At 37.0% G+C, this 25715-nt stretch overlaps 1 protein-coding gene across 1 annotated transcript in view; it reads left to right on the forward strand.

The window, feature by feature from the left end:
• Positions 1-25715, forward strand: part of LOC128652426 (uncharacterized) — a 155198-nt gene that overhangs the window by 53829 nt on the left and 75654 nt on the right. The window contains exons 7-8 of the mRNA XM_053705364.1: positions 3119-3158; positions 23490-23608. Coding sequence (XP_053561339.1) covers positions 3119-3158; positions 23490-23608 — 159 coding nt within the window. The remainder of the gene's footprint in view (positions 1-3118; positions 3159-23489; positions 23609-25715) is intronic.

Consider the following 25715-nt stretch of genomic DNA (forward strand, 5'->3'; position numbering starts at 1 on the left):
ATCCGGGGGAGTGGGAACTCCATCCGGAAATCTTTGCCCAAATAACTCAATTATGGGGCATTCCAGACATGGATCTGATGGTGTCTCATCAGAACTTCAAGGTTCCTTGCTACTGGTCCAGATCCAGGGATCCCAAGGCGACCCTAGTAGATGCACTAGTAGCACCTTGGACCTTCAACCTAGCTTATGTATTCCCACCGTTTCCTCTCATCCCCAGGCTGGTAGCCAGGATCAATCAGGAGAGGACCTCGGTGATCTTGATAGCTCCTGCGTGGCCACGCAGGACTTGGTATGCAGACCTGGTGAATATGTCATCGGCTCCACCATGGAAGCTACCTTTGAGACAGGACCTTCTTGTTCAGGGTCCATTCGAACATCCAAATCTGGTTTCCCTCCAACTGACGGCTTGGAGATTGAACGCTTGATTTTATCAAAGCGTGGGTTTTCAGATTCTGTAATAGATACTCTGATTCAGGCTAGAAAGCCTGTAACTAGAAAAATTTACCATAAAATATAGAAAAAATATATCTGTTGGTGTGAATCTAAAGGATTCCCATGGAACAAGATAAAAATTCCTAAGATTCTATCCTTTCTACAAGAAGGTTTGGAGAAAGGATTATCTGCAAGTTCTCTGAAGGGACAGATCTCTGCTTTATCTGTTTTACTTCACAAAAGACTGGCAGCTGTGCCAGATGTTCAAGCATTTGTTCAGGCTCTGGTTAGGATCAAGCCTGTTTACAGACCTTTGACTCCTCCCTGGAGTCTAAATCTAGTTCTTTCAGTTCTTCAAGGGGTTCCGTTTGAACCCTTACATTCTGTAGATATTAAGTTATTATCTTGGAAAGTTTTGTTTTTGGTTGCAATTTCTTCTGCTAGAAGAGTTTCAGAGTTATCTGCTCTGCAGTGTTCTCCGCCCTATCTGGTGTTCCATGCAGATAAGGTGGTTTTGCGTACTAAGCCTGGTTTTCTTCCAAAAGTTGTTTCCAACAAAAATATTAACCAGGAGATAGTTGTACCTTCTTTGTGTCCGAATCCAGTTTCAAAGAAGGAACGTTTGTTACACAATTTGGACGTAGTCCGTGCTCTAAAATTCTATTTAGAGGCTACTAAAGATTTCAGACAAACATCTTCCTTGTTTGTTGTTTATTCTGGTAAAAGGAGAGGTCAAAAAGCGACTTCTACCTCTCTTTCCTTTTGGCTTAAAAGCATTATCCGATTGGCTTATGAGACTGCCGGACGGCAGCCTCCTGAAAGAATCACAGCTCACTCCACTAGGGCTGTGGCTTCCACATGGGCCTTCAAGAACGAGGCTTCTGTTGACCAGATATGTAAGGCAGCGACTTGGTCTTCACTGCACACTTTTGCCAAATTTTACAAATTTGATACTTTTGCTTCTTCGGAGGCTATTTTTGGGAGAAAGGTTTTGCAAGCCGTGGTGCCTTCCATTTAGGTGACCTGATTTGCTCCCTCCCTTCATCCGTGTCCTAAAGCTTTGGTATTGGTTCCCACAAGTAAGGATGACACCGTGGACCGGACACACCAATGTTGGAGAAAACAGAATTTATGCTTACCTGATAAATTACTTTCTCCAACGGTGTGTCCGGTCCACGGCCCGCCCTGGTTTTTTAATCAGGTCTGATGAATTATTTTCTCTAACTACAGTCACCACGGTATCATATGGTTTCTCCTATATATATTTCCTCCTGTCCGTCGGTCGAATGACTGGGGTGGGCGGAGCCTAGGAGGGATCATGTGACCAGCTTTGCTGGGACTCTTTGCCATTTCCTGTTGGGGAAGAGAATATCCCACAAGTAAGGATGACGCCGTGGACCGGACACACCGTTGGAGAAAGTAATTTATCAGGTAAGCATAAATTCTGTTTTTTTGAATGATTGACAGGTCACTCAAGAGCAGGGGACAGTACTGCATAAGAATTTTCTTGTACAATAATAAATGCAGACAGTGGACAAACAACTCGTCCTTGAATATGGGTGGACAAATTCCCTAGCTGGCAACCATGTCTGTTAGATGTTTAATGGTGCTCTTTATGTTTATTCTGACTTTATCAGTTAGGCTACATTACAAAATGCTATATTGTGAGAGGTAGCCATATCATGTTGGCATAGATTATAGCCAAACACAGATATGTTTTTATCTTAGCGGCAGCTTTCTAAATCAAAAGCATTGCAAAAGTTTTTATTTTAAAGATTTCTAGTCTCCGCTCCAGGCTCTACTAAGCGGGTCTTGTTTTGCGGGAACGCTATTTAGTCGCAGCGCGCCCGATCGCGCCATTAAACTGAATGTAGCTCGCTCCCACTACCAGATCATTCAGTTCAATGGCGCGATCGGGTGCGCTGTGGCTAGATAGCGCACCCACAAATCGCATTTGAAGAGAAAGACCCGCTTAGTAGAGCCTGGAGCGGAGACCAGGTAAGTCCAATTTAGGAATAAAAAAATCTCGCAATGCTTTTGATTGAGAAAGCTGCTGCTAAGATAATGTTATATAATTCTGCACTATGTGCAGAATTATATAACATTATTCTGTAAGTTTACTGTCCCTTTAATGTTGTAGGTAATGCAGACATTGATCTTCCTAAGAAAATTGAATTATGAAAAATAAAACATTGCAATATATTTTTTTATTATTATTATTTGCCTGCTTTTACTGTAAAATACCTCAGAAAAGTCTGCTTGTTCCACTACTTCTAGAAAGACTGGATAATCTTTGTCATATATGTATAATATAATTTCCTGAGTATTCAGAATTCTTCACTGTAAATTGATCAGATCAGCAAGTTTATTTAACCCTGCCTCAAATTGACCACAGCAAAATACACCAGAAACATGGATTTCACCAGGCTTTTCCAAAGCAGTATACTTGGTCTGCTTTTGATTTGCAAGACCTTGTAAACTGACAGTGTTAAATTACTTTCATTTTTTTCTGTGCAACAGTGTTTAAATGCTTTTATAGCAAGGGGATTGGAGATATTTCTGTCACCGTAAATATGATTTTTCCATACATGTTTAGAAATAATTCTGTTTAGCTCCTGCTTGCATATTTATCAACTTAGAAACCTTCTACTCTATTCATATGAATTGTTTATTTCTGTAATTACAGGCTCAAGAAAATAAACCTGTAGTGAAGAATCAAAATAAAGGTAAATATATATGGGGCTACTGTATGCCCTTAATGCTGTAAAAAAACAAATATTGTTCACATTTTTTTATGTTTCTGTATATATCTGTAAATGTATGTATGTACAGTATACTCTATATGGCCAAAAGTAAGTGGACACCCTTTCTAATTATTGTGTTGAAGTGTTTCAGCCACACCCATTGCCAACAGGTGCATACAATCCAGCACGTAGCCATGAATTCTCCTAGAAAAGCATTGGCAGTTCAATGGGTCGAACTGAAGAGCTCATTGACTTTAAATATGGCACTGTCATAAGATGTCTCCTATGTCACAAGTCAGTCTGTGAAGTTTCTGCCCTACCAGATCTGTCCTGGTAAACTGTATGTCCTATTATTGTGTATTGTCTAGGAGAAAAAAAAGCACAGCCACAAATTTGTAGACCATGCAAACTCACAGAGCAGGGCTGCCGAGTCCTAAAGCACAAACTGCCTTTGCTAGCACAATCAGCAGAGGAACTGAGCATCTGGAGATTCATTAAATGAGTTTACATGGCTGAGCAGCTGTACACACGCCTCACATTAAACCAATGTGTTTTCTGAAGTGATTAATCACGCTTTACTATCTGGCGGTCTGGTTTAAGGATCTTGGTGTAGTGGATGCCAGGACAATGCTACCTACCATAATGCATAGTGCCTACTGTAAGGTTTGGTGGAGGAGGGATAATGGTCTAGAGCTATTTTTCAGGGTTTGGGCATGGCCTCTTAATGTTACAGGATACAAAGACATTTTAGGCAATTGGGTGCTCCCAACTTTGTGGTGACAGCTTGGGGAATACCCTTTCCTGTTCCAGCATGACTTTTCCTTTGTGCACAAAGCAAGGTCCATGAAGATGTGGTTCAACCAGTTTGGTGTAGAGGAACTTCAGTGGTCTGCACAGAGCCCTGAATCTAACCCCACGGAAAGCTGATTGCGAGCCAGACCTTCTTGTCTAACATCAGTTCTTGACCTCACAACTGTTTTTTTTGGCTAAATGGGACAAATTCCTACAAACACACTCCAAAATCTTGTGGAAAGCCATCCCAGAAGAGTTTTAGGCACAAAGGGGGACTATTAATGTTCATGGTTTTGGAACAGGATGTCCATCAAACATATGTGTGATGGTAAGGTGTCCACATATTTTTGGCCATAGTGTGTGTGTGTGTATGTACATATACAAATATGTATGCAAAAAGAATTTGGTCCGCACCAAAGAGCAATTAATTAAAGTCTTTTAAGCTACAGCGACAGTGTTATAAAGCAATATTTTTCACTGTCTCTGGTGTATGGAAAATATGATTATAAAACTGTTTCAAAAGAGAGAAAAAAACAGCATATTTATATATATATATATATATATATATATATATATAAATATATATATATATAAATATATATAGGGATATGAGGGAGGAGATAATACCACAATATAATTAGTTTAAAGTGCAACCCTTTGACATAATATGCACACTATGAGTAAAGAAGAACTAAATGACATACATTACTGTCACTTTAAAGAAAGGGAAATTTGCACACAAAAACGTTTTAGAGAGAACAAGGTTCCTCTCATATTTATTAACTGCAACTTGCAGGTGTCAGAATTGGATACCATTTACAAGGATAAAAGTGATATATGTGACATACAAATAAGCAAATAGTATGAAAACTCAACAAAACATATAAAAAAAGAAAATGGAACAAATACAGGAGGATACTAACTCCCAGGGTAGAGAGGCTAATACGGTAAATATGTATACTGATAATAGCAAACAAACTTCTGCTAATTTAGCTGGCCAGCTAACTACCGTAAACAAACCAAACATGGGGGTACCTCCCAAAAGTGTCCACCTTTGTGCTACTCCAGAGAGAGCTGTATAATGGAGGCTGGTAGTATCCTCCTGTATTTGTTCCATTTTCTTTTTTTATATGTTTTGTTGAGTTTTCATACTATTTGCTTATTTGTATGTCACATATATCACTTTTATCCACTTTTATCTAAAACGTTTTTGTGTGCAAATTTCCCTTTCTTTAAAGTGACAGTAATGTATGTCATTTAGTTCTTCTTTACTCATAGGCCTCTAGTTATCAAGCTCCGGATGGAGCTTGGCGGCCCCTGTTTCTGGCGAGTCTTCAGACTCACCAGAAACAGCAGTTATGAAGCAGCGGTCACAAAGACCGCTGCTCCATAACCTGTCCGCCTGCTCTGAGCAGGCGGACACACATCGCCGGAAATCAACCCGATCGAGTACGATCGGGTTGATTGACACCCCCATGCTGGCGGCCTATTGGCCGCGAGTCTGCAGGGGGCAGCGTTGCACCAGCAGCTCTTGTGAGCTGCTGGTGCAATGCTGAATACGGCGAGCGTATTGCTCGCCGTATTCAGCGATGTCTGTCGGACCTGATCCGCACTGTCGGATCAGGTCCGACAGACATTGATAACTAGAGGCCATAGTGTGCATATATATATATATTGTAATATTTAGAGCTGAATAATAGTATAAATCACTATTAATGTGTAGGCAGGATAGCCTCAGTTAAGTTAAGGATATAGTGGTGCAGACCCTTGAAAAATGTAGCATGAGTTGGCCAGAGAAAAAAAGCCTCAGGAATGTAATCCTGAATAAAAGACAGGGAAATTCAGCACTCTTTTATTAGAAAGCAGCTCGTCTCACACATTTAAGTAAAATAGCAAGATTTGGATGAGTTATGACGCTCCCCCCTCCACTCCAAGAAAGGCACACACAGACTTCAAATTGTAAATGTATACGTTTTTATATCAATAATTGCAAATAAAATACATAAACCTAATGAAAATTAATAAAACAGAACTAGAAATAATAAATAAATCAAGTGAACCTGACCGGTCAGGGGTACATGCAAATGTCATAAGTAAAGCATCTATAACATTATATTAAGTAGACCATATTCAAGGTCTAGACCTAAATTGGCCCTGTCATGAGCTCCGCTCGTAAGCGTAATAATAAGAACTAAATCTGTAATAGAAACATGTCAGGGTTTCAACAAGGCCGAAAAGTTAAATAATGGCATCTCGTTACAAACCTGGATTAAAGGATATATAAGTGTGCAAGCTTACTTAGATATACAGCGTTTCAGGCTTATATCTCATAGGTCCACTACAGTCAGACTACACCCGGCTGCACACAGCACCCCTGTAAGGGGGAGTAACGCTGGGCAGGTTTTCAAAGGTTGAAGTTGCCGATGGTACTTTGTATAAGTGACGGCAGTTGCATTACCTTTATCTGTTGTGTTATACATGCTGACTACCTCTGATATTTGGAAGCTTTTACAGTGAATGTATGGGACTTGAGAAGTTCTGGACCGCACTAACTAATCTGACTGCTTGATGAACTTGCTCTAACAACAGCAGTTGCTTTAACCCTTAACTTGCATGATTTCCTACACGCTTGCCTTACAGTCTATGGCGGGACCTAAAGCAGTGCCATACATGTTTCCTTCATCAAGAGTGGATATTGATGTGTTATATTCCATGTATGCATAATACGCTGTACATATCCATTTGATCCACTATACAGTCTGCTTAGATCCCCTTTGAAAACCTGCCCAGCGTTACTCCCCCTTACAGGGGTGCTGTGTGCAGCCGGGTGTAGTCTGACTGTAGTGGACCTATGAGATATAAGCCTGAAACGCTGTATATCTAACTAAGCTTGCACACTTATATATCCTTTAATCCAGGTTTGTAACGAGATACCATTATTTAACTTTTCGGCCTTGTTGAAACCCTGACATGTTTCTATTACAGATTTAGTTCTTATTATTACGCTTACGAGCGGAGCTCATGACAGGGCCAATTTAGGTCTAGACCTTGAATATGGTCTACTTAATATAATGTTATAGATGCTTTACTTATGACATTTGCATGTACCCCTGACCGGTCAGGTTCACTTGATTTATTTATTATTTCTAGTTCTGTTTTATTAATTTTCATTAGGTTTATGTATTTTATTTGCAATTATTGATATAAAAACTTATACATTTACAATTTGAAGTCTGTGTGTGCCTTTCTTGGAGTGGAGGGGGGAGCGTCATAACTCATCCAAATCTTGCTATTTTTACTTAAATGTGTGAGACGAGCTGCTTTCTAATAAAAGAGTGCTGAATTTCCCTGTCTTTTATTCAGGATTACATTCCTGAGGCTTTTTTTCTCTGGCCAACTCATGCTATATATATATATATATATATATATATATATATATATATATATATATATATATATATATATATATATATATTAAACTTAAACATATATATGCACACACATACACACACATATATATATACTGTATATATACATATATATACTGTATATATATATATATATGTATATATATATATATATATATATATATATATATATATATATATATATATATATATATCAAACACCTTGACATATACCATATCTCTTTTAAACCCTTTTAATACATTTATTTCAACAATAAACATATATTTCATATTATATACTGTATATATATATATATATATATATATATATATATATATATATATATATATATATATATATATATATATATATATATATATATATATAATAAGCGTAATACTTCATTTTAATATGTTTTAAATGTGTTTTATTCCCATTCTAACACTTGACTTCAGGTTGCTCTAATTCTTCAAGTGCTATTTTGGCTTTTACTCGAGTGCAACTCATCAATATTTAGTGTGGCCTCAATATCTATTGAAAGTATAGGTAATGCTAAAGGGATGTTTCTGGTAATTCTTCTTTACCATGAACTTGTAAAACGAATTTGCCCGCTAATCCTAGCACGGTCCTACGATATTCATAGCGCACTCTGCACTATCAATAGCGATCTGCTTGTAATCTTGGCAATTGTGTGCATTTTACATTGAGTATTTTGGTTTGGAAACCATCATTGGGACTGAGTAATACTAGCTAGCTTTACCTGAAAGCTGGATTGCTTTGCTGCAAAGTGACCCTGGAATTTTTTTTGTATTTTTTTTTTTAATTTTGGCAACTGTGGATGAAGTAACCCAATAGTACTCCCTATACCTATGATATTCAGCTTTCCGTGTATAGCTTTTTACACCCCAAAATTTTATGGTCTACAACAGGGATGGCCAATTGGCGTAATACAAAATGTTTGCTTTTAGGATGACCACAACTCAGAAGACTGCGGGAAGAAGAGCAGATAAAAAATACCTTGCAACCTTATCTACATCTGTTATCTAATTATATATTGTGTTTTTTTAATATCAATACATTTACTGTATATGAGGCACCTTAAGGCTTCTAAAATATTCATTTGCAGGCCCTGTGTGCTTGAAAGTTGGAAATCACTGGTCTAGAACAACCCCTGACAGTAAAAACATAACTATGATTCAAAAACTGCTTTTGCAGCCATCTTGGCACAACATCCCTTATAACATTTACTATACACTTCCTCAACCCTGAGGCAAATTCTCTAAGTCAAGCTTAAACTAGATATGTGCATGATCGAAAAATTGGTTTCGGTTCGGATCGATTCAGAGTTTTTCGAATTTCGTTTTGGATCGATTCGAATTCGGAAAACTTCGAATGAATTTGTTTCGGATTCGTTTTGGATTCATTCGGATTCGGAAAAATTCGGCTGGATTCGGTTCGGTTCGGAAATTTGGAATTTCGGTATGTGTGCTGTGTATTAGACTAGTATTATGTACTGTATATTAGGTGTAACCCATAGCAGAGTGATATAACCTAATATACTGTACAATACTAGTGTAATCCATGGCCATCCGAATTTACCGAATAAATCCAAACTAATTCGGTAAATTCGGCAGTATTTTAATTCGGAAATTTGAATCGATCCGAATCTCCAAATTTGCTGAATTTTCCGAATTGAATTGCACATGTCAAGCTTAAACTCTTTCCGCTATAAAGTTCAGGAATATATGGTATGAATAGAGCAGTTTAGCTAACAGTTGTTTATACATTATCATTATATCTGAACTCTGCAACAGGAAACTTGTTCAACAAAGACATTTTTATACTCAAAGGCAGTGATTTTTTTTATGTTCTTTTAAAGCAGGGTTTTACACTCATAACAACATGTGTAATAAAAATTATTAAAATATTGCACTAAAAATGTATAAGGGCTCAAAGATACGAGGTTTCAAGTATTAGAAAAAAAGGGCTGCAAAAGACTTTAACATACTGATACATACAAGTACATGTCTAAATATGTATACTGTGTGTGTGTAAATATATATTGTTGCAAAAAAGAGAAAAAAGTCTATGGGCTCTGGGGCTCATAGTAAGATCCCTATATCCGGCACCAGAGTTTGTGGTTATCTCTCACTAACTAGTAATTCATCAGAAAAGTGGTTTACCCTGTTAGTTCCCAAATAACTGTGAACACAAATTGCAATAAATATTTTTACTCCAAAAAACCTATCGTACACAGAAAATAAAAAATTATACTTTAAACAGTGCACATATGATTAAATTATTAATTAATTAACGAACGTGGGCCCACTTTACAGCTGATAGTATCTTGAAATCTGAAACATTATAACAGTTCTATTGTTTGAAAAACAATTCATTGTTTGTTCCAAAATGATTCCCAACTGTATCCAAAACTGAATCCAAGTACTATATCCAACTTTGTGAATCCAGCAATAATAGTAAAGTCACTGTAATGTGGTGGGGCACTTATAAAACGTCCGTGACTCAGCGGATTGTGAGGGGGACTTATCACTCACGGGATCTATGAAACTTCACTATGTACAGTAGTTACTTCTTTCAATAGTGTAAGTTCATCAACAACAATATATGCTGCAGTTAGGAGTACGTGACACCCCAAGGGATTATGGCTGAACGCCTACCTCGCAAGATTATCAATTGAACTCCATTATAGGTAACTCTTTAAAATTTTCCTTGATTGTAGTTTTAGCAATCTCAGCTCACCTTTCTCCCCTTTGGGGAATATTTCACTTGACGGTCTTGTTTTCTATTTCAAGGTGTTATTCCGATCCCACCGTGAGCGTACCTTTCTCTGCTCCACTGTTTTAGGTCCGGTTCAGCATGTAGAGGGCTCAGCTGCAGCACTCTCAGTAATTACCTTCCAGCTATGCGCGTTTCACCCTTAGTGGTGATGTATTCAAGGGCTTCATCTGGCTTAGTTCCCACTGGTCTCTCTTCCGACTCTTATGCCGTTCAGTTGTTCCGCCCTCTGGGTGAAATATTATCAAGATCAATATGGCACTAATATATTCACCTAATATGTTCAATGCAGTATCCTCAGTTATAGGGAATATTAATAATCTATGTATTGAAAAATTCTTCAAAAAATAAATTGACTTTAACACTTGATACATATTATTTTTCAGTAGTTACACATAACCACTATATCATACAATTTTTGAGATTGTTAAGCTACCTACAAATGGCATTAGTAGTTTATTAATTTTACTAAATATTACTTGAACTGACTTCATGAATTCCTTTACAAAATGCAACTTTGAATTTAGGGTTATCTGTAAATGAAGTTAGAGGAACGGGGCATAGTTAATCTCTTCATTTAAACCAGAAGGTTTCAGGGCTTTAAGATTATATATCCACCTACATTCTTTCTGCAATAATACTTTGTCAAGATTGCCTCCTCTTATTGATAGATCCACTTTCTCCAAGGCCCAAAATCTTAATGATTCCTCATTACTACCATGAAATGCTTTGAAGTGTCTTGCTACACTGCTTGTTTTTACTTCATGTGAAATATCCCTTTTATGCTCTTTTATTTGTTCCTTTAATTCACGATACGTTTTCCCAACATAATACATGGGGCAATTGCAGAAAACTAGATAAATAACTTCCTCACTTCTACAGTTAATTTTTCCTTTTATTCTATAATTTGTCCCAAATTTATCAACAAAACTAGTTCCCTGTAGCATATTGGGGCAAACTGAACATCTTTTTCATTTAGTATTTCCTTTTTTATCCTTATATTTCTGCAGCCAGTTAATGTTTGTTGTATCAGAGAAATGGCTATGAACCAATCTATCTTTTAAATTTGGGGCCCTCCGTGCTGACATTAAGGCCTCTAGTTATCAAGCCGTCAACCTCAAATACGCTGGAATTCCGCAGCGTATTTGTGGCGAGGCTGATTCGCTGTAGTTATCAAGCACTACAGCCCGGCAAAAGTAGAATATAATGACGTAAGCTTCGATCCGCCGGACTCAGTCCGACACAGATCGATTCTTACGTCACTCCAGATGTTCCGAACGCAAGTTCGGCACAATCTGACTACTTTTGGGAGTTATCAAAAAACTAGCAGGTACGCTCGCCACTATTCTGGGCCAGCGTACCTGGTTTTCAATCCGCCGCCCTGGAGGTGGTGGATCCCATAGGAATCAATGGGAGTCTGACCATAGCGAAAGCTCATGTTCGCTGCTGCCGGACATCCCATTGATTCCTATGGGAAGTGTGTACACCTAACACCCTAACATGTACCCCGAGTCTAAACACCCCTAATCTGCCCCCCCTACACCGCCGCAACTAAATAAATGTATTACCCCCTAAACCGCCGCTCCCGGAGCCCACCGCAACTATAATAAATATGTTAACCCCTAAACCGCCGCTCCCGGCCCCCGCCGCAACTATAATAAATATGTTAACCCCTAAACCGCTGCTCCAGGACCCCGCCGCCACCTACATAATACCTATTAACCCCTATCCTGCCCCCCTACAATGCCGCCACCTATAATAAATGTATTAACCCCTATCCTGCCCCCCCTACACCGCCACCACTATAATAGAATTATTAACCCCTAAACCTAAGTCTAACCCTAACACCCCCTAACTTAAATATTAATTAAATACATCTAAATAAATATTATTCTTATTAACTAAATTAATCCTATTTAAAACTAAATACTTACCTTTAAAATAAACCCTAATATAGCTACAATCTAACTAATAATTATATTGTAGCTATTTTAGGATTTATTTTTATTTTACAGGCAAATTTCAATTTATTTTAACTAGGTACAAATGCTATTAAATAGTTATTAATAGCTACCTAGATCAAATAAAGTCAAATTTACCTGTAAAATAAAAACTAACCTAAGTTTCAATTACACCTAACACTACACTATCATTAAATAAATTATTCCTATTTAAAAATAAATACATACCTGTAAAATAAACCCTAAGATAGCTACAATGTAATTAATAATTACATTGTAGCTATTTTAGGATTTATATTTATTTTACAGGTAACTTTGTATTTATTTTAACTAGGTACAATAGTTATTAAATAGTTATTAACTATTTAATAACGACCTAGCTAAAAGAAATACAAAATTACCTGTAAAATAAGTCCTAACCTAAGTTACAATTAAACCTAACACTACACTATCATTAACTTACTTAAATTAATTAACTACAAATACCTACAATTAAATACAATTAAATAAACTAACTATAGTACAAAAAAAAACTAAGTTACAAAAAATAAAAAAATATTACAAGATTTTTAATCTAATTACACCTAATCTAAGCCCCCTAATAAAATAACAAAGCCCCCCAAAATAACAAAATGCCCTACCCTATTCTAAATTACAAAAGTTAACAGCTCTATTACCTTACCAGCCCTTAAAAGGGCCTTTTGCGGGACATGCCCCAAAGTAATCAGCTCTTTTGCATGTAAAAAAAAATACAACCCCCCCCAACATTAAAACCCACCACCCACATACTCTAACCCACCCAAACCCCCCTTAAAAAAACCTAACACTAACCCCCTGAAGATCTCCCTACCTTGAGTCGTCTTCAGCCAGCCGACCACCGATGGAACAGAAGAGGACATCCGCAGCGGCCGAAGTCATCATCCAAGGGGCGCTGAAGAGGTCTTTCATCCGATAGAAGTCTTCATCCATGCGGCGTCTTCAATCTTCATCCATCCGGAGCGGAGCCTTCTTCAAACGAGCCGACGTGGAGCCATCCTCTTCCAACGACGCCTACCCGATGAATGGATATTCCTTTAAGTGACGTGATCCAAGATGGCGTCCCTCGAATTCCGATTGGCTGATAGGATTCTATCAGCCAATCGGAATTAAGGTAGGAAAAATCTGATTGGATGATGCAATCAGCCAATCAGATTCAAGTTCAATCCGATTGGCTGATCCAATCAGCCAATCAGATCCAGCTCGCATTCTATTGGCTGTTCCGATCAGCCAATAGAATGCGAGCTCAATCTGATTGGCTGATTGCATCAGCCAATCAGATTTTTCCTACCTTAATTCCGATTGGCTGATAGAATGCTATTAGCTAATCGGAATTCGAGGGACGCCATCTTGGATGGCGTCACTTAAAGGAATATCCATTCATCGGGTAGGCGTCATTGGAAGAGGATGGCTCCGCGTCGGCTCGTTTGAAGAAGGCTCCGCTCCGCTCCGGATGGATGAAGATTGAAGACGTCGCATGGATGAAGACTTCTATCGGATGGAAGACCTCTTCAGTGCCCCTTGGATGATGACTTTGGCCGCTGCGGATGTCCTCTTCTGTTCCATCGGTGGTCGGCTGGCTGAAGACGACTCAAGGTAGGGAGATCTTCAGGGGGTTAGTGTTAGGTTTTTTATGGGGGGTTTGGGTGGGTTAGAGTAGGGGTATGTTGGTGGTGGGTTTTAATGTTGGGGGGGTTGTATTTTTTTTTACATGTAAAAGAGCTGATTACTTTGGGGCATGCCCCGCAAAAGGCCCTTTTAAGGGCTGGTAAGGTAATAGAGCTGTTAACTTTTGTAATTTAGAATAGGGTAGGGCATTTTTTTATTTTGGGGGGCTTTGTTATTTTATTAGGGGGCTTAGATTAGGTGTAATTAGATTAAAAATCTTGTAATATTTTTTTATTTTTTGTAACTTAGTTTTTTTTATTTTTTGTTAGTTAATTTAATTGTATTTAATTGTAGGTATTTGTAGTTAATTAATTTAATTAAGTTAATGATAGTGTAGTGTTAGGTTTAATTGTAACTTAGGTTAGGATTTATTTTACAGGTAATTTTGTATTTCTTTTAGCTAGGTCGTTATTAAATATTTAATAACTATTTAATAACTATTGTACCTAGTTAAAATAAATACAAAGTTACCTGTTAAATAAATATAAATCCTAAAATAGCTACAATGTAATTATTAATTACATTGTAGCTATCTTAGGGTTTATTTTACGGGTAAGTATTTAGTTTTAAATAGGAATAATTTATTTAATGATAGTGTAGTGTTAGGTGTAATTGAAACTTAGGTTAGTTTTTATTTTACAGGCAAATTTTACTTTATTTTATCTAGGTAGCTATTAGTTAATAACTATTTAATAGCTATTGTACCTAGTTAAAATAAATTTAAATTTGCCTGTAAAATAAAAATAAATCTTAAAATAGCTACAATATAATTATTAGGGTTTATTTTATAGGTAAGTATTTAGTTTTAAATAGGAATAATTAATTTAATAAGAGTTAAATTTATTTAGATTTATTTAATTAATATTTAAGATAGGGGGGTGTTAGGGTTAGTGTTAGACTTAGGTTTAGGGGTTAATAATTTTATTATAGGTTGCGGCGGTGTAGGGGAGGCAGGATAGGGGTTGATAAATTTATCAGAGGTGGCGACGGTGTAGGGGGTCCGGGAGCGGCGGTTTAGGGGTCAATACATTTATTATAGCTGCGGCGGGGTCTAGGAGCGGCGGTTTAGGGGTTAATAACTTTATTTAGTTGCGGGGGGCTCCGGGGGCGCCGGTATAGGGGTAGAACAGTGTAGTTTAGTGTGGGTGCTTAGTGACAGCTTATCAATAAAGCTGGGAAAAATCCGAAGAGCAGCAAGATCGAATGAGTGATAACTATCAAAGTCAGCTGCTCATCGCCCCGTACTTGGTGCGTGGCTTTTTGACAGCTTTTTTTATAACTTTGGCGAGCGTATTCAGGTCCGCGGTGGCGATGTGAATATTTAAGATAGGGGGGTGTTAGGGTTAGTGTTAGACTTAGGTTTAGGGGTTAATAATTTTATTATAGGTTGCGGCGGTGTAGGGGAGGCAGGATAGGGGTTGATAAATTTATCAGAGGTGGCGACGGTGTAGGGGGGCAGATTAGGGGTTAATAAATATAATATAGGTGGTGGCGGGGTCCGGGAGCGGCGGTTTAGGGGTTAAACAATTTATTTAGTTGCGGCGGGGTCCGGGATCTGCAGGATAGGGGTTAATACATTTATTAGAGGTGGCGGCGGTATAGGGGGGGCAGGATAGGGGTTAATAGGTATTATGTAGGTGGCGGCGGGGTCCGGGAGCGGTGGTTTAGGGGTTAATACATTTATTATAGCTGCGGCGGGGTCTAGGAGCGGCGGTTTAGGGGTTAATAACTTTATTTATTTGCGGGGGGCTCCGGGGGCGCCGGTATAGGGGTAGAACAGTGTAGTTTAGTGTGGGTGCTTAGTGACAGCTTATCAATAAGCTGGGAAAAAGCCGAAGAGCAGCAAGATCGAATGAGTGATAACTATCACAGTCAGCTGCTCATCGCCCCGTACTTGGTGCGTGGCTTTTTGACAGCTTTTTTTATAACTTTGGCGAGCGTATTCAGGTCCGCGGCGGCGATGTGAGGCGAGCTTAGGCGGGCGTATTGGGGCCGGCGAAGGCAGGTAAGTAGACACATTGATAACTAGAGGCCTGAGGGTCTATCTCCCACAAACTTTATAATTTCTTTCTCTATTGTGAGGACTGCCCAGTGTTTCTGTAGTATTGCTTTAATGTCCTGCCATTTATTATTGTAGATTGAAATAAATCTGATTTTCTTTTCTTTATCAGTTTCCTTCTCCTTATATAGTAATTCCTCTCTGTTGCTTTTTATAGCAACTGTGTAAGCTTGTTTGAGAATATTTTTGCGAATACCCCCTGACTTTAAATCTGTCTTTCAAAAATCCTGCCTCTTCTTTGAATGTTTTGGATTCAGTACAATTTCTACGATGTCTTAGATACTGTCCTTTAGGGATATTTTTAATCAAAGAAGGGGGATGATGGCTATCTGCGATCAAAAGATTATTTCTGAATGTGTTTGTGATTACCTTGCCATTTTGAACTGAAATTCTTAAGTCCAAAAATGTAATTTCTGTTTTATTAAGTTCATAAGTGAACTTTAAATTAAAATTATTTGTATTTAATTCCTTCATGAAATTATGTAACATTTGATCTGTTCCTGACCAGAATAACAGAATGTCATCTATGAAGTGAAGGCAGAGTTTTATATGTTCACTCTGGCTTCCCCCATATACAACATCTTTCTCCCATTTGCCTAAGTAAAGGCATGCATAGGTGGGGGCACAGCAAGTTCCCATTGCTGTGCCCCTCACCTGTTGATAAAATTTACCACCAAAGGTGAAGAAATTGTGTTCTAACACAAAACTTAACAGTTTACTCACAAAATTTGTATGATCTGAGAACAGTTGACCTCTTTGTTCCAAAAAATATTCACATGCTGCAACACCCTGTTTATGTGGTATTGATGAATATAAGGACTCTACATCTATTGCCACTAGAGTCCAACTATTCTCAAAAGACACTCCATCAATAATTTTTAACACATCCTGAGTATCCTTCACATAGGATGGCAAACTTTGTAAGCTTGGTCTCAGTATATAATCAACATATTGTGATGTCTTTTCTGTTAAAGAACCCTGGCCAGAAATAATGGGCCTTCCCGGTGGTAATAATTTATTTTTATGTATTTTAGGTATTGTGTAAAATGTTGCTAGTCTAGGAAATTTTACTTTAAGGAATTCTGCCTCCATCTTATTTAGCAAACCATTTTGTACCCCTTCTTTGATCAGTTGTTCCAAAGAGTATACTGTTGAATTCTTTTTTAAGATTGTATATTGTTTGCTATCAAAAAGTTGCATTGAGCATTCTTTTACATAGTCTGTAGTATTTAGAACAACTGAACGGCATAAGAGTCGGAAGAGAGACCAATGGGAACTAATCTGGATGAAGCCCTTGAAGGGTGAAACGCGCGTAGCTAGAAGGTAATTACTGAGAGGGCTGCAGCTGAGCCCTCTACATGCTGAACCGGACCTAAAACAGTGGAGCAGAGAAAGGCACGCTCACGGTGGGATCGGAATAACACCTTGAAATAGAGGCAAAACAAGACGGCAAGTGAAATATTCCCCAAAGGGGAGAAAGGTGAGCTGAGATTGCTAAAACTACAATCAAGGTAAATGTAAAAGAGTTACCTGTAATGGAGTTCAAATGATAACCTAACGAGGTAGGCATTCTCATCGTATTCCTAACTGCAGCATATATTGTTGTTGATGAACTTACACTATTGAAAGAAGTAACTACTGTACAAAGAGGTGATATGATAGCAACTTTCAAGTACATTAAAGGGTTTAGTAAAACTGAGGCTGTGGGTATTTTACATAAAATGGAAAATTCAAGAACAAGGGGTCATGAGCTCAAGCTAAAGGGTAGTAGATTCAGGAGTAATTTGAGGAAGCACTTCTTTACAGAAAGAGTGATTGATTTATGGAATAAACTTCCTCAAGAGGTAGTAGCAACAAACACTGTGGGGGACTTTAAAAATGCATGGGACAAGCATAGGGCTATCCTACGAACTAGATAAGTTTATACTGTTAGGTAAGGTGGGGCAGACTTGCTGGGCCTATGGCTCTTATCTGCCGTCAATATCTATGTTTCTATGTTTCTATAGTGAAGTTTCATAGATCCCGTGAGCGATAAGTCCCCCTCACAATCCGCTGAGTCACATTACAGTGACTTTACTATTATTGCTGGATTCACAACGTTGGATATAGTTCTTGGATTCAGTTTTGGATACAGTTGGGAATCATTTTGGAACAAACAAGGAATTGTTTTTCAAACAATAGAACTGTTATAATGTTTCAGATTACTATTTCAAGTTACTATTATTTTGGTTCTGTCAGCAGTAATTTAATCATATGTGCACTGTTAAAAGTATAATTTTTTATTTTCTGCGTACGATAGGTTTTTTGGAGTAAAAATACTTATTGCAATTTGTGTTCACAGTTATTTGGGAACTAACAGGGTAAACCACTTTTCTGATGAATTACTAGTTAGTGAGAGATAACCACAAACTCTGGTGCCGGATATAGGGATCTTACTATGAGCCCCAGACTCATAGTACTTAATCTATCCCCCCGAGCACAGTCTTGTCCTGATATGATTTTAAAAATCAGGTAATTCGAATGAGTAGGCTATGATTAATGAAGTAGTGCGTACCATTCTATATAACAAATATATATATATATATATATATATATATATATATATATATATATATATACATACACACACACATATACCTATTTATATGCGTGGACATATGTATTTATATGTATATATATATATATATATTTACAGACATATATACACATATTAACACAAATACATATGTACACACATATAAGTACAATAGAGCCCTTTGCAGTCAAGTAGCTAAAAACATGTAAAATTATATTTATGCAATATTCATATTTAATAAAGTGTTTAACTATGTATTTGCTGTAAATACTTCACATTCCAATGTTCTTCACATGGGGAATATATTCTAAGTATTTCTAAATATATATATATCTGTATATATCTACAGTATAACTATATATATATATATATATATATATAGCATAGAAAGAAACTTGAACTCGCTGGATTTTCCAAAAACAAATTTACTGTGACCGTGTAACGTTTCGGGGATAATGTATCCCTTTCCTCAGATACATTATCCCCGAAACGTTACACGGTCACAGTAAATTTGTTTTTGGAAAATCCAGCGAGTGCAAGTTTCTTTCTATGCTGTTTATGAACATTCACTAGCACCCTGGTAGCCGACGTTTGAGTGAGAGTGCACTTCCCTGCTACACTATATATATATATATATATATATATATATATATATATATATATATATATATATATATATTGTACAAAAAAAATCACAAGATTTGAAGTTCGGCTTTTTGCGCGCGTCAGGTTAGTACTCGTACAAAAACTTTTTACTTTCAACTTGTATAATGCATAACACGCGAGCGAGTGAGAGAAATAAATAGAACTCCACTCCATAATCTAGCCCACAGTATGCAAATCTCGTGCATGCTCATGAGCCTACCTCAGTATGCCTGCATGCAAAAAAGCCAAGTTTTAACAAAGTACATCAAAGAGAAAGCTACATTTTATAAGTGAAGTAAATTTGAAAGTATTTTAAAATTATATAATGAACATTTATAATCTTGACTTTAACGTCCATTTAACCATGGGTAGATTTTATTCCTACTGAAACGTTTATCAGTAATTTTTTATGAATGTGAATTTTACGATATATATATATATTTTTTTTACTGGGATAGAATCATCCTCCATATTTCATCTTGCAACCCATCAAACTTTGTCTTCCTCATGCTTTAAATAGTTTAATTTTATATTTTGGAATCTTAATTTACTCAAGAATTTTCTGAGCTTTCCATGCACGCAAACTCTCAGCTGAATCATTAAGAAAATATGTATTCTCAAAAGATACCATTAAAGGGACACTTTGTGATTACAATTATTGTTCTGCAGTCTGGCAAGAAATTAACATATCAGGCTGTGCATGTGAATATTTTTTTTAGTTCATTAAAACTGTATTTGTTTTTTAATAGACAAACTCCTTCCCAACACTTGCTTTATTTAGTGGAGCCAAACTGGACTTTTTACTTATCTGATAACCCCTGCAGAAGCCAGTTAGCAACATGTATGTAGCAGGGTTAGGCTGGTGAAATCTGCAATATTCACTTCCATTCCTCAGATTTGGAAAACATACTATTTTCAAATTTCAAATGCAAAGTTGTTTATATAAATACAAACATTTTCTTTCATCATTAAGATTCTGGGGCCCATTTATCAAGCTCTGTATGGAGCTTGAAGGGCCGTGTTTCTGGCGAGCATTCAGACTTGCCAGAAACACCAGTTATAAAGACCACTGCTCGATAACCTGTCCGCCTGCTCTGAGGAGGCGGACAGAGATCACGTGATTGGCCGCAAATCTGCAGGGGGCGGCGTTGCACCAGCAGTTCACAAGAACTGCTGGTGCAATGCTGAATGCGGAGAGCGTATTGCTCTCCGTATTCAGCGATGTCTGTCGGACATGATCCGCTGATCGGATCATGTCGGACAGACATTTGATAAATAGGCCCCAATGTCTGAATCAAGAAAGAAAAAAACAAAAAGGGTTTTATGTCCTTTAAACTGAACACATATTCTTTATTGTGGTAAACTACCCAATATTCAGATAATAGTCTACTATAGTCTACCATGCAAATAGCAATGTGAAATGTGTAACCTTTGCAATCAGAAGTTTTAAGCTTCCACATTTAGCTTTAGTTCACCTTTAATAATACCAGCATTTTAAAAACATGTGTGTGTACCTTATTATATCTTAATAGGACATTTAAAATTACTGTATTGCAAAATTATTTTTGCAGTCCTGTGACGGAAAGGCCTCTCGAGTATGTTTATATTATCTTGTTCTCTGTGACCTGCTAGGATCACATATATAAATGAGCCCCTTGATCATATCAATATCACCGTGCCTCACGTAGGTGGGTGAGAGTTCTGAATTCCACAGAATGCACATTACACAGTCTATGGGCAGTGGAAACATTTAAATGACAAGAAAATAAACAATAGGTCTCTCTGCAATACTCGTCTACGGCCTTATCAGTGTTCAGACTTGCAGAGCAGTTTAATGTTAAAGTCTACTTGAAGATTTTTATTATTTAAAAAGATAGATAAGCCCTTTATTATTTATTCTGAAAAAAAAGAGAGGAGCGCTAAAAAAGCTAGGTTAGGATATTTAATAAATATGTATATAAAAAATAGGTTAGGTTTAAAAGTTTATTACAAGATCAATGTAACACAATTACAAAACACCTAACTGGAGGTTCTAAATGAGATGCTGAAAAGTGGATTTTGTGTATTCTTCTGTGTATTCAAGTAAGTCTGATCAAACTTAGGATAAAGCGAATTTGGTGTGCAAGAGATTAGGTGATAAATTAGTTAGATAAGTGCATAGTTAAAGTGCATCGTGTGTGGGTATGATTGTAGGACAAATCATATAAAATAGGCAATATATAGAACAATGGATATAACAATAGGATAAAAAGCGCTTGTTATGAAAAATTGTGGCCACAATAAAAATAATTAAAAATAGAACACAAGGAGTTAAAATCAATTCAATTCGATCGTTTACTTCCAAAACAGTTCACTTTCAAAGTAGCTTTTAACTTGTAAACAGTGATCACTGGCTTGAGAAAAAAGGTGTATACTTGAACTTGAAATGTTCCGATTATGTTATTATTATTTATTCCCCTAGTTCTGCACAACCAACTCTTATATTAATACACTTTTTACCTTTGTTATTACCTTGTATCTAAGCCTCTGCAGACTGCCCCATTATCTCAGTGCTGACTCAGAAATGTTATCTATAGAGTACACATGAACAAGGGCTGTCTGGATGTGAATAGCTAATTAAATGCACTGAGATAAAGGCGGCCTGCAAGGGCTTAGGAACAGACGGAGAGTTAGCTGTTATAAAGTATATTAATATTACAATGTTGGCTGTGCAAAGCTGTTGAATTTGTAGTAAAGGTGTTTGCTATCTTTTTAAACAATAAAAAAAATCAAGTAGACTGTCTATTTAACAAGACATCATATTATTGCCAGTCCTTGGTTGGACGTTTATTCCTGTAAATAGAATACATTTTTATCTGTGTCATTGCTGTAGAATGTAGAATTGTTCTCACAGTGCTTTAATAAACTGTGGGCATAATTTCCTAATTTGTGCTCACAATTTATTTAAAACCCATTTTCATAATCAGGAACTAATTAGGGAAAACCTCTAAACACTAGATATGTGCATTTGGAGCGGCTGCCTGTGTTGTTCGGCTGTCCCAGATACTTGTGCTGCAGTTTCACAAGAATAAATTCAGCTCTGAAAATAGCCAAATGGCACGAGCGGCCACCTTCTTCTCAAGTTTCAAGACTAGTTACATTACATAATTAGGACACCTATTAAGAAGCTAAAAGAAGGGACTTTTGAAGATGAATGATAAATATCTAAGATTTTATTTATTTTTTGCAGAAAGGTCATTGGGCACAGCTAAACAAAAGACACCCAATGGCTGATGTTGTGTCATCATTGAAATTTTGGAAAGGTTTTAGATATTTGAATGCACAGAAAACTGATCTTTCTCTTCATTGGTGTAAAACTGTTAAAGGACCACTAAAGTCAAAGTTAAAGGGACATTAAACCCAAATTTTTTCTTTCATGATTCAGATAGAGAATACAATCTTAAACAACTTTCTAATTTACTTTTATTATCTAATTTGCTTCATTCTCTTGATATTCTTTCCTGAGAAGCATATCTAGATAGGCTCAGTAGCTTCTGATTGGTGGCTGCACATAGATGCCTCATGTGATTGGCTCACCCATGTGCATTGCTATTTCTTTAACTAAGGATAGCTAAAGAATGAAGCAAATTAGATAATTGAAGTAAATTGGAATGTTTTTGAAAATTGTATTCTCTGTCTGAATAATGAAAGAAATTTTTTTGGGTTTAATGTCCCTTTAAGGTTTCACGACTCAGATAAAGCATGCAATTTAGCAATACTTTCCAATTTACTTTCATTATTAAAACATGCACATTCTTTATGCATTATATAAGGCTTCAGTGCCTGCTAAGCATGTGCAAACACAGTATATACGTATATGCATTTTGTGATTGGCTGATGGCTGTCACATGATACGTGGGAGGAAAAATCTGATTAACTTTAAAATTTGCCAGAAAATATTCTACTGCTTGTTTCAAATTCAAAATAAGTACTATTGCCTATTTTTCTGTTATTCAATTCTACTATATTTAGTGACCCTTTCATTCCTCTGTACAGTAAAGAGCCCTGGAGAAATGTGCTAAGGATTATAAAAATAGTGTTTATGATTTAGCAAAATGTGCCCTTGTTTTTATAAAACATTGCTATATTGTCGGCACATTTTGCTAAATCGTATTTTGTGCAATATTGTCATTTTCTAAAATTGTTTCAGAAGTATTGAAGCTTTGAAATAGTTGAATATTATAGACAGAAGCTATTCTATAGTTTTAGAAATTCAAGGGTATTCTTCCTGTTGAGTTTTTCTATGTTGTATGTTATCAGACTCAATATTTGTACATACATCCTGACTGCAGACATCTTTTGTTTCAGAACAATAATATATTCTTTTGTTGTAGACCAGGCACCACTACCACCCATAATCAAGGAGTTCTGCAGGGTTATGTTTGACTATGAACCATCTGCTCCTGATGAACTGACAATGAAGAAGGGAGACATGGTGCTAATTCTGAGCAAGGTTTGTAAATGTCAACATTTATCACACATTGGTAAATCCAGGGTAAAGCAATCAAAGTAACTCAGTAAAGCAACCCAGTGTGCCAGTGTTTTCTTTTTTCAGAATCGTTTTTGATAAATAAAAGGACATTAAACACTTATTGCTTTTGTGTTTCAAAATGTTTACAGCAAACTTTGTAACCGAGGTTTAGAAATTACTGTGTAAATTGCCTAATTCATCTATATGATTTGCAGGATTTGAAAAATCTAACACATATAATCAGCTTCTCTAGGGAGTGTGGGACAAGCACAACCCCCCCCCCCCAAAAAAAAAAACTAAGAGTTTTTTAATGCCTCTGCATATTAATAATAACAGGAAATTATCAATATTAGTTCAGACTACTAAGCTCTACAACCTTTCTATCAGCCTCATACCTACATTAGATCATACCTCTGGCCCTGTAGCCCCTCTGTCGGCCACACAGCAACAGACAGCTACAAACATATCTCAGACCTACCTCAGAGTAGATTTCTGGCCCTGCAGCTCTTCTGTCCACCATATACCCGCTTGAAATTAGACTCCCGGCCCTGCAGCCCCTTTGTTAGCCACATACCCATATAAGATCAGACACTTGGCTCTGCAGTCTCTCAGTCACATATGCACCTCAGCTCTTCTGTCCAACATACCTGCTTTAAATTAGACTCCCAGCCCTGCAGCCCCTCTGTTAGTCACATACCCACCTCAGATCAGACTTCTGTTTCTGCAGCCTCATACCCACATCAGATAAGGCTACTACTGGCTGAAATCCCTCAGAGCCCCATACTGACATAAGAGCTAAGAAAAAAAAAAAACCTTGGTCTTGTAGTACCTCTTAACCAAATCAGACATAAAATCAGATCGCTTGCAGTGCCACAAGTTTGATCTGGTGTGTATGTGGTACACAGGAAGGCTGCAGGGCTTGGAGATTTTTTAACAAACATGCTTTTAGTAAAAGCTTTCACAGTTTTAGTGATACGTAAGCCTCTCCTCATATTCACAGGTTGCAGATGCTCAATGTGCAGTTTGTAACTCATATTGTGTAGGCACTGATGCAATGTAATCAACCACCAGCTATCTGAGCAGCTGTAAACTCAACATGCTAGTGAATGTGGTATACATAAGTATGCTCCAAAAGTCATATGTGTAGTAAAAGTGATCACTATTAAAGGATAAATGCTTCTAGTAAAGGTTATTGCTGTTTTAAAGTATATTACACAATGAGGTTTATTAAAACTGAAAGCTCTGGTATGCATTTCAATTTTGACTCTTTAAGAATACAAAAATATTTCCTTGTTTTCTTCATGTTCAAAATTCTCTCAGGTCTCACCTAATTTTACATTTCCCATGTTTATCTGCAGTAAGTAGTAAGTAATTAGTTAAATTAATTTGATCCAAGGTTATTTGCCTTAAATATTTTGATGATGTAACAATCTACGAATCTTTAGAGTTGAATGTTTGTAACAGATTTAAATATAGAGGAAGAAAGTAGAAGGACTATAACAAACAACAAACAAATATAGTCATCTGGTAAACCAGAATCAGCTTTTATTTAATTATAACTGTTAAGAGCTCTTAAATTCCATACGTAACTAGATGAATGGTAGTTGTATATGTTTATCAAAACTACATCACATCTAACATCAAATTAGACTCTTAGGACTGCTAGCCACGCCCACATCAGAGCCCTGCAGCCCTTCTATCAGCTACATACCCACATGAGATCAGACTCCTAGAACTGCAAGCCACACCCACAGCTGAGCCCTGCAGCCCCGCCATTAGCCTCATACCAAAATATTACATCAATATGATACCATTATAATGCAAGCTCATGAGTCCACTCGTCCGGTTGATAATTTTATGTAAAGATGGTTTACAGCTTATAGTGACTCAAGGGCAGGGCCCGCTACCATTATCATTTATGTAAATGTCTTCTGATTATTTGACTCCATAACTATAGGTTTAATGTTACAGCGCTGCTTAATATGTTGGCACTTTATAAATTAGCAGTGATAATAATAATAATCATACACATACCAGACTTCAGAACAGCAGCTGCTTTGTATAGCCAGAATGAAGATGAGGGGCAGTG

This window comes from Bombina bombina, chromosome 3 (genome assembly GCF_027579735.1).
Source record: "Bombina bombina isolate aBomBom1 chromosome 3, aBomBom1.pri, whole genome shotgun sequence".
In the NCBI taxonomy this organism is placed as follows: domain Eukaryota; kingdom Metazoa; phylum Chordata; class Amphibia; order Anura; family Bombinatoridae; genus Bombina; species Bombina bombina.